This window comes from Lutra lutra, chromosome 6, assembly GCF_902655055.1.
Source record: "Lutra lutra chromosome 6, mLutLut1.2, whole genome shotgun sequence".
Classification (NCBI taxonomy): Eukaryota; Metazoa; Chordata; class Mammalia; order Carnivora; family Mustelidae; genus Lutra; species Lutra lutra.
In genome coordinates this window covers 36,862,401-36,872,913 of record NC_062283.1, presented here as the reverse complement: position 1 = coordinate 36,872,913, position 10,513 = coordinate 36,862,401, and the positions used below count along the sequence as shown (strand labels likewise).

General features: G+C 42.7%; 1 protein-coding gene across 1 annotated transcript in view; it reads left to right on the top strand.

Moving 5' to 3' along the window:
• The first annotated feature begins 9,580 nt into the window (after window positions 1–9,580).
• CD109 (CD109 molecule) overlaps window positions 9,581–10,513 on the top strand; it is a 140,263-nt gene continuing 139,330 nt past the window's right edge. The window contains exon 1 of the mRNA XM_047734242.1: window positions 9,581–9,956. Coding sequence (XP_047590198.1) covers window positions 9,883–9,956 — 74 coding nt within the window. The 5' untranslated portion in view covers window positions 9,581–9,882. The remainder of the gene's footprint in view (window positions 9,957–10,513) is intronic.

Below are 10,513 nucleotides of genomic sequence, written 5' to 3'. Positions count from 1 at the left end.
TTAACCCACTGAGCCATCCAGGCACCCTGTTATCCAATTCCTTTTTGCAAAAATCTGTGATGGAAGGTCAGCAAGGAAATACATTCTAGCACACGGAGTAAATATACTCTTAGAGCAGCCCCTGAAGCTTGATTGGATAAGACTTATGATAAAAATGTGATGGCGAACGGTGTGCCATAGTCAAATGAAAAAATATTAGAGAATGGGTGGAGAACTTGTCTTCTGTTCCAAGAAGGCTTAAACTTGTTGAGAATCATTGACTCCAAGGGTATGTTGGCGTTGTGGGGGCAGGACAGGATGGGAAAGATCACCTTTCATGTTCCGGAAAGGCAACGAGAGGGAAGGGGCAGTGGAGAGCTTTGAGGTAACAGTAGGGTCACCATACAGCTTGCCAAGTGCCAAGAGTCCCCTTGGCAGCCTGGCAATAACTCAGGAGTTCCCTCCACAGGGAGATGAACTGATGGGGAGGGGGGCATTTGGAGCCCTCCAGGTGCTTACTAGTGCTCTCCGAGATCCAGGGACCGTCCACCTTTCTTTCCTTCTGGTCTTCTCAGGTTGCTTTCATCCACTGAGTTGCAAGGTCTGATGCCTATGTTCTGGGCAGGATGGAAGCAGACGAGCCAAGGGCCTGTTCTCTTGAGGCATTGCTTTTTTATTCAGGGAGAGAATGCATTCTCTGTAGTCTTCTTTTTACGTATCATCACGCAGAATTATGTCACGTGGCCACATCCAGCTGGAGTGAACCTAGAGAGGAATACGTCAGCTTTGCAACTGCTCAAAGGAATACATGGCAGAGGGAGGTAATTGGATCCCTTTTGTTTTTGTTTATTTATTTATATATTTTTAAAAGATTCTATTTATTTATTTGAGAAAAAGAGAGAGAGAGCACAAGTGGGGTGGGGAGAGAGAGGAACAGAGGGAGAGGGGGGAAGCAGACTCCTCACTGAGCAGGGAGCCCAATGTGGGGCTCGATCCCAGGACCCAAGATCATGACCCGAGCCAAAGGCAGACGCTTAACCGGCTGAACCACCCAGGTGCCCCTGGATTGCTTTTTGGTAGCCAGTCTATAGTGTTCATTCTAAGGTTACATAGGAGGTGTCCAAAAACCAAAAGTGAACAATGACAATGAAAAGCAAGGAGAAGCCAAGAAGTTAACGGAACAAAGCAGATGTATTAAGTTGATGTGACAATTAACTTTTGGTGTGTATATAGTGTTGGCGAGGTCTAAGAATCTCACACAGTGTTAAAACAATTTCATATGCGCATAGTTTATTTATTTATTTTTTAAAAAGATTTTACTTATTTATTTGACAGAGAGAGATCACAAGTAGGCAGAGAGGCAGGCAGAAAGAGAGGGTGAAGCAAGCTCCCTGCTGAGCAGAGAACCCGATGTGGGGCTTGATCCAAGGACCCCAGGATCATGACCCAAGCTAAAAGCAGAGGCTTAACCCACTGAGCCACCCAGGCACCCCTCTTGTGCACATAGTTTAAAGGCTCAAATAACTCTGCAAGACTTAGTAGAAAAACAAAAAACCAGCGGTCCTCTTCCCCTACAACTGTCTGTTTCCAGAGGAAGTAACCTTTAAACCGAGAATTTTCTTTCTTTGCATTTCTTTCTCGAGTCTCATCTTTCCATTGGCTTTCCGTCTCTTCAGTGAAGACTTATGTAAGTATCTTCCTTAGGCTGTGGTAATTGGGGACACAATTTTTGGTCATAATCTTCATTTCCTCTGTGATAATATTTTTCTGATGAGTTTTATTAGCTAGTTTTCTGTTTTAGTTTTTTTCTTTTAAACTGATTTTTTTTTGTTTCGTTGTATAAATATTGTTTTGGTACAAAATTTTTTTTTAAGATTTTATTTATCTACTTGTCAGAGAGAGAGAAATAGAGAGCAAGCACAAAGCAGGGGGAGTGGCAGGCAGGGGGAGAAACAGGTTCTCTGCTGAGTAGGAGCCGAGTGCGGGATCCTGGGATCATGACCTGAGCAGAAGGCAGATGCTTAACAGACTGAGCCTCCCAGACATTCCCCCAAAATATTTTCATTATGATAAATTTCAAACATACACGGAAGTAGAGAGAAGAGTATAATGAATCCCTATGTACCCATCATCCAGCTGCAACAGTCATCAGCTCAAGCCATATAATTCTATCTTTGCCCCACCTGCTTGGCCCTTCCTGTATTATCATTTTTCATAGAAAAACACACATAACATAAAGTTAACCATTTTAATCATTTTTAAGTGTAAAGTTCTTTTTTTTTTTTTAAGATTTTATTTATTTATTTGACAGAGAGATCACAAGCAGGCAGAGAGGCAGGCAGAGAGAGAGGAGGAAGCAGGCTCCCTGCTGAGCAGAGAGCCCGACGCGGGGCTCGATCCCAGGACTCTGAGATCATGACCTGAGCCGAAAGCAGCGGCTTAACCCACTGAGCCACCCAGGCGCCCCTAAGCGTAAAGTTCTTTGTCATTAAGTACATTCACATTTTTGTGCAACCAAGCACCACCATCCAACTCCAAAACCTTTCATCTTCCCACTCTGAATCTCCCTACTCATTAAACAATAACTCTCCATTCCCCTCTCTCCTCAGCCCTTGGGAATCACCAGTGGAGTGCATTTTCTATCTCTATAAGCCTGACTGTTCTAGATACTTCATATAAATGGAATCATGCAACATTTATCCTTTCATGACTTATTTCCCTGAGTTAGCATGATGTTTTCAAGGTCCCAACATGTAGCGTGAATTTCCTTCCTTTTTAAGGCCGCATTCTATCCCATTGTAAGGATACACCACATTTTATTATCCATCCATTCCGTCAGTGGACACTTGGCTTGCTTTCACCTTTTGGCTATTGTGAAAAATTCTTCTGTGAACTGGGGTGTAGAAGTTTTCTGTTTGAGTCCCTGCTTTCAACTCTTTTGGGCATATACTCAGAAATGGATTGTTAGATCATATGGTAATTTTGTATTTATTTTATTTTTTTTAGGAACTACCATACTGTGTTCCACGGTGGCTGCACCATTTAACGTTCCTACCATCAATGCACAAAGGTTTCAACAGAGGTTTCTACACCCCTCTCTAATATTTGTTATTTTCTGCATGGTTTTGTTTTTGTTTTTATAATTGCCATCCTAATGGGTCTGAATTGGTTCCTGTATGATTTTTGAAGCAAATCAGACCCAGATGTAGTATTTCATCCACAAATATTTCAGTCCATCTTTCCAAAAGATGAAGACCCTTTCAGAAAATAGAACTCCAATGTAAACGATTAATAAAAATTCTTTATTTTTTAAAAAGATTTATTTATTAACTTGAGAGAGGAAAGGGAGGGGAGGGAGAGGAAGAGAGAGAGAATTTAAAGGAGGCTCCATGCCCAGCGCAGAGCCCAACTCAGGAATCCATCTCCTGACCCTGGGATCATGACCAGAGCTGAAGGCAGACGCTTAACCAACTGAGCCACCTAGGCACGCTCCTTTAATTGTCTTTTCTGTTCCTTTAAATGCATAGTTTCTTTCCATTCTTTTATTTTCCTTGCAATTTATTTGTTGAAGAAATTACATTGTTTGGTTATTTCCTGTGGTCTGGATTTTGTTAATACATCTGTGTGGTGCTTAATATGTTCCCTATATTTCTTTGCAAATTGGTAGTTGAATCTAGAAGCTTGATCTGATTCATGTTCAGTTTTTTTGGCAAGACCACTTCTTAGGTGGTAGGGGTTCTTCTACTGGGAGACACAGTATCTGGATGTCTCCTTTTGTGATGCTAGCGGTCATTTATGATGAGTATTTAGGTCTGCACGATCCATTGTGGTGGCTATTAGTTACAGGTCACTATTGACATTTAAACTGATTCAAATTAAATCAAATTAAAAATTCAGTTTCTCAAGTTGCACTGGCCACATGTGAACAATGCTCATAGTCTCTTGTTGCTCGTGGCTTTAGGGCAGATATAAAGCGTTTCTATCATCACAGAAAGTTCTCCTGGGCAGCACTGGTCTAGATCTGTTGATTCATTAAGGGCTATGATATGGTGTTATTCTAATTCTAACATTCATTTTTACATTTATTAGCTGGAAAACTTCCATGAGGATTAATTTCTTCCTATCTACTCTTTGGTCACCCAGTGGTACAGTTCATACAGGAAAAGCAGAATGAAGCTTAATTCTTTCCCTTTAATGAGTTTGATTTTCTAAGTTATAAATCAATAAGCCATTCCTATATTGAGATAATTAGGTAATTACTGTTTACTGCAGAGCCAACTGGTGAGTTATGGCTATACTTCCTTTTTTTATTCAGCATTCTTTCCCCCTGAGTATCTAATTCCCCTTCCCTTTTATTGCACTACTTTACATTATTATAGTCTTCATCCTCTCCCCCCACCACCCAGTTTTCCATCATGTTTATCCACTCTATTAAGATCCATTTTTTCCCCTGAGGGCTTATTCTTGGAATTCTTCTTCCTGTTGAAACTTCTTTCTTCATTGCTCTCTGAGGTTATATATATATTTTCCTGATTCTTACATCTTTTGTCTTAGCTCTTTTTCACTGGTTTGCTAAGTATGTCCTCCTAAAGTGAATTCCTGAAAAGAATTTGTGAAAGGCAAAGTTCCTGAGCCATTCCATTTCTGAAAATATTTTTATTCTATGTTCACTCTTGTTTGATAGTTTGCTTGGATGTAGAGCTCTAATTTTAAATTCTGGACTATCATACAGAAAGTTAAGGATAAGTCTCATTATTATTATTCTAAGGAATATTATTATTAGTTGTTAATTTCCATATCATTCCTTGTTATCCAGTGGACAGGGAATTTCTCCTTCTGTTCTTGGGTTAAAAAGGATTCTCAGGGAATATTCTGGTGTTCTGTGCAGGAGTCTATCAAAATATTTCTCAAATATGGGCACCTGGGTGGCTCAGTGGATTAAGCCGCTGCCTTGGGCTCAGGTCATGATCTCAGGGTCCTGGGATCGAGTCCCGCGTCGGGCTCTCTGCTCAGCAGGGTGTCTGCTTCCCTCTCTCTCTCTCTCTGCCTGCCTCTCCGTCTACTTGTGATCTCTCTCTGTCAAATAAATAAATAAAATCTTAAAAAAAATATTTCTCAAATAGATGATGAATGTAAGTTGACACTAATTTCATATATAATATCTCTGAAAAATTACAGATTTGTGTAAAAATCAAATAATAAACTCTAGGATGTGGTATATGCTCTAAATAAAAAATTTGATGTTTCTCCCAAAGGAAGCTTCACTGGTCTGAGAATAAAGGAGTGGAATAAGAGTGGTTCCTCTATTATCTCTAGTGACCCACTACTGAAATTTTTGCTTACCTTTCAAGAGCAGCACTGAACTCTGCTGGTGCAGACGTCTTGGTTTCCAAGACAGCAATGCTTCCAGGAGGGCACACTGCAATGTTTCCATTCAACTGGCAGTTGAGATTGCCACCCGGCCACTTGGAGCTCCTCATGCCAGTGGATCAATAGCCAAAGAAGAGGTTACTCTATTGGCAGGAGTGAGTAATGATCCTGATTGTCAAGGAGTTGCCACTACACAGCAAAAATAAGAAGTATTTCTGGAATGCAGAAGATATACTAGGACATTTCTTAGTTCTTTCCCCAGGTTCTATGATTAAAGTCAATGGAAAACAACAATACAATACAGGAAGAACTGCTAATGGCCCATATCCTTCAAAATGAAGGTCTGGGTCACCTCACCATACAAAGAACAATGCAAAGAACTGAGGGCAGAGAAATAGGTAGTGGAAGAAGGTAGTTATAAATACTGTCTACCTCCATGTGACTGGTAGCAGAAACAAGGACTGTACTAGTTATTTGCATTTCCTTCTTGTTTTGATATAAATACATTTGTGTACATTATTAACCAATATTTTTTTCTCCCTGTCATTCTTCTACCATATGTGTTAATAGTAGTTAACCTTATACCTTGGTATTGAAGTTATAGGATCTCAAAGGGAGAATGTGATTCAGCTAGAAGGGGCATGAACAAAGTCCAAAGTCAGTTAGAGGAACTCTGTAGCCCCTTTTGGAGAGAGGGTTAGGTTGTGTTTGGTTGTATGAGGGAAAGTTGCATCATGCTAGGTGAAAGCATGATTTGTCTATTTTTTTCATTTTTTAAGTTAAATATGGTTTAAAAGGGTATATACAATGTCAATTTGATGAGGCACAAGTTTTGGTTGTTTTGTACTATGGCAACATATCTAAGATGGAGCTAAATGTCTCAGAATTTCCCTCTCTGTATGGTTCTGAGTTAGTGTTGGCCGCAAGAGACATTTTGTGTGAACTTGGAGGAGAGCAGTGAAGCAGAAGCCGTATTGCTTATTCTCTGAAGGTCAGTGCAAGATGCCAGACAGGTGAGCCACTGGCCCTCATTGTTATTGATCTGCTAGCTCACTTTGTGGGTGTGGCATGGCAATGAGGCCTGTGCCCCTCCAGTTCTTAGAAGATTTCCTCCTTGAGCTTTTCTGAATTCTGGGTGATGTCCGTATGCAGCTCCTGGTGAAAGATACCAGCTTCTCTTGCAGATTACCTGAGATGTCAAAGTTGGAGGTGGTAAGAGAGAGAAGGGTTCCAGTTCTCACTCATGTTTCCTTTTTCTTGTCCACATTTAGCTGACCTTGGGAGACTTCAGGTTCTACACTAGACGCAGAGGTCATGACTGGGTAGGATCAGTCTCATACTGGTTCTGCTTTCTCATTGAACCACACCCTAAAGACAGGTCAGGAGGGACATGGGAACTGTGGAGTTCTTATGCCAAAGGCCATTCAGTTTTCACGGGAGGAACACACATAATATTTTTAGTTTGAAAATTCATGAATTTTATGTAAAAGAGTTTCCAAGATGCTACCTTAAAGACCTCTTAATAAAATAGTACCGTTTCATTGTTTTCTTCATAAATGAAAATGGTAATTTATATTCATTATAAAAAACTTGGCAGATATAGGTAATCACCAGAATAGAGACAACATTTTGGTGAGCATCCTTCAACTCTTTCTTCAATGCATATATCTACAATGTATATGTATACATAAATATACTTTATTTTTATAAAAAGGGAATCATATTTAGGGGTTCCTGGGTGGCTCAGATGGTTAAGCGTCTGCCTTCGGCTCATGTCATGACCCAGGGTCCAGGGATCCAGCCCCATGTAGGGCTCCCTGCTCAGCGTGGAGTCTGCTTCTCCCTCTCCCTCTGCTCATGTTCTCTCTCTTTGTATCTCTCTGTCTCAAATGAATGAAAAAAAAATTAAAAAAAAGGAAACATTTAAATTATGTTTTAGAAAACAGATTCTCTACCCTCCCAACAGCATATCATGAATATTTATTTCTAAATAATTAATCTCCAATTCAAGAACATGATTATTAATTACTTCACAGTATTCTATTGCATGGATATACCATAATTTATTTAACCCAATCTCTTATTGTCAATCTCAGACTATTTTCAATTTTTCTTTTTTTTAAATGGTCTGTTTTCTTTCTTTTCTTTTCTTCTTCTTCTTCTTTTTTTTTTTTAAAGATTTTATTTATTTATTTGTCAGAGAGAAAGAAAGCACAAGCAGGAGGAGCAGCACGCAGAGGGTGAAGTAGGCTCCCCACCGAGCAAGGGGTCTGATGTGGGACTTGATCCAAGAATCCTGGGATCATGACCCCAGCCAAAGGCAGACACTTAACCGACTGAGCCACCCAGGTGTCCCATATTTTCAATTTCTCTTAATTAAAAAAAGACTGAGGGCACTTGGCTGGCTCAGTTGGTAGAGCATCCAACTCTTAATCTCAGGGTTGTGAGTTTGAGCCTCATGTTGGGTATGGAGATCACTTAAGGAAATAAAAAAATTTAAAAAAACCCTCTGAGATGAACATTTTTACTAAGCTTTTTAACACATTTTTATTGAGTACTGTATAGCAGGCATGTAGTAGCTTCATCTCTATGCAAATCTACCCAGCTAAATTTCTATATGGTTAAGTTTTTTAGCAAGTGTGTATTGTGAGAAGGAAGAAATAAACAGAGAGATACATCCAATTTAAGATCTGCACAGATTTAATTTTATAAAATAACTAGGTCCTTCTAAACTGTTCTATAGGTCTTCTTGGAATGCAACATTCAGAGTCCCTCTTACGTTTGCTTGCCTCTAGAATAAACCTAAAGTTATTGCTGTGTCTCTATGAAGCTTGAAAAGAATTTTCTCCATGATCTCAACTTCCCTTTTAAATCAAAGTACCCCCAAATTGCCTGTACTTGAAGACCTTCTATGACCCCCTGTATACTGAAGTAATGTACAATCTTAGTCCCCATCCCAAAAATGGTGTTTGCATTCCAACGTGATTATCATACATGTTAGAGTTTGAGAAGCACTGGTTTAGACCTCCAGGCTTGGTTCACACTTGACCCTGTTCCTCGGCTCTGAACAACAGAGGTAAGGAGACTAGATCAGCAGTAACAGCCGTGTCAGGGATAGGATCTGTACTCAAGGATCCACTCAGACACTTTTCACTCTCCTCAAACCCTGCCTGCACAGGAAGCCAGGCACTAAAGATAGGCTGCCTGTAAGAGCCATAAGGACATAAGGGACCTCTGCAAGGCGTTCAGCAGGGTGAAAAAGGGTGGAACAGGAAAGGGAGGAAAGCAAGTTCCTGAATTCCAAAAACCACAGTTTGTCTAGGTGCTACTTTCTCCCTTATTTAGCACATAGCTTTGTCATGTGACATCCCTTCGCTGACCTCTTTTCCTTGTGCATTTTGCCCCACATGAAAAAGTCACCATCTAAAATTTTTCTCCACGAATTAGAAGCTTTAAGTTGTCAGGGACTGAATGTGCCTGTTCTCCAACAGTTTCTGGCAGTTCTCTGCTTTTATGGTGTAGTCATGGTGAAACCTGAGTCATCTGAAGATGGTGCCAGTGCCAAAGAACTGGAGAAGGAGCTGTTGACAAGCCAGGGTGGTGAGGAGCTGGGGAAGATCGGTAACTGCTGCACAGCGGCTCCCGTCCTGCTGGGACAGGAGAGCCACCCCAGTCCTAATTGTTTTTCTACAAATTGCTCCCAGCTTTACAGTTCTAATGAATACCGTCCGGAGGAAATGTGTTTAGAGACAGCCCAAATTATAAAGCATCACCCTAGATAATTGTTCTTCCCAGTTCCAAGTAGCAACACCTAACTGTTGAGTGTGCCAGAATTCCTTTCTTGCTTTTTTTTTTTTTTCAACTGAGAAACCACAACATTTTCCTGGAGAGGCGAACGAAATACCTTAATCTGCGTTTTAAGTAAAAACGGTTTTTCTCCTGTCTTTTCATATACATTAAACGACTCACCAGAAAATACCTTGGTTTGGCCTCTGTGTGTATGCATGTGTGTGTGTTTGCCATTTCTCTAAAATTATGACTCATAGTCTGGAGGACAATGATTGATTTTTTCCCCACTTCACATAGCTGCTCTGAATTTCTCCTCACAAGGATGGGCCTGTTTATTCACTCCGGGCATCGCTGGTAGAACGCTAGTGTAAACAGCCCGGCAACCCGGTGGGCTGGGGAAGTGGGCGCCCTGTGTTCTCCGCGGGGAGCAGGGATGCCGGGGCCGGGCCGGGCTCGACCGCATTTAGAGACCGCTCTCTGACCCCCCCCCCCCCCCACACCCCACCGGGATTTTCGATGCCGGCGGGAGCCGCGAGAAGCGCCATTGTGATGCCGGTGGGAGGGGTGGAGCCACCAAGCCCGTCTCAATTTAGACTTCTCACTCGGCTTTTAGGCGCGCCCATTTCAGATTGCTAAACTCCAGAGTCAGGGGGAAAAAAAGCGGGGAGGAGGTGGAAAGCCACACCCCGCGGCGCCCGCGAATTTCCCCAGGAGCCGACGGTGGCCCAGGCAGACGCGGCCGAGATGCGGGGCTGGGGGCTCCTGACCGCCGCCCACCTCGTGTGCGTGTGGACCTCGGTGCTGGCCGCGGCCCCCGGGTAGGAACGCGGGAGCCGGTGCGGGTGCGGTGCGGGCGGAGAGGGCGGCGGCTGTGCGGCCGCGGCCGCGGGTGGGAAGCGGCCCCCGCGCGGCACAGCGCAGCGCAGCGGGGCACCGGCCGGGAGGGTAGACCGGCTGTCGCTGCAGCTGGGTTCTCCGCGGGACAGTGACTTTCTCCATCCGTGCAAGTTGTTGCAGCGTCTTTCTGGCCGTAGCGACTTTCTAGAGAGTCGTTTTAGTTGTAGTACACGTTGCCTCTGCCTTTCCCTCAACATTCCCCCCGCCCCCCCCCACTCCCAAAGAGCGTGCGTTCTTTTCCCCAAGGCTTGTGATGTGTTTTTCCTAACCGAGGTCTCTCAGCGGCGGCATTGGCAAGGTGTGGCTGAGGAGAAGTGGTTCGGGTGCAGACACCGTAGGAAGATAACTAATGAGACACCCACATTAATGGAAAGTGCCCCACTCCTACGGGTTTTTGCAGCTGAGCCTTTTTTAACCCTAGGCTTGGGCAGAGAAAGTGCTGTTTTTACTGACTTTTTGTGCACTGCTACACCTGGAC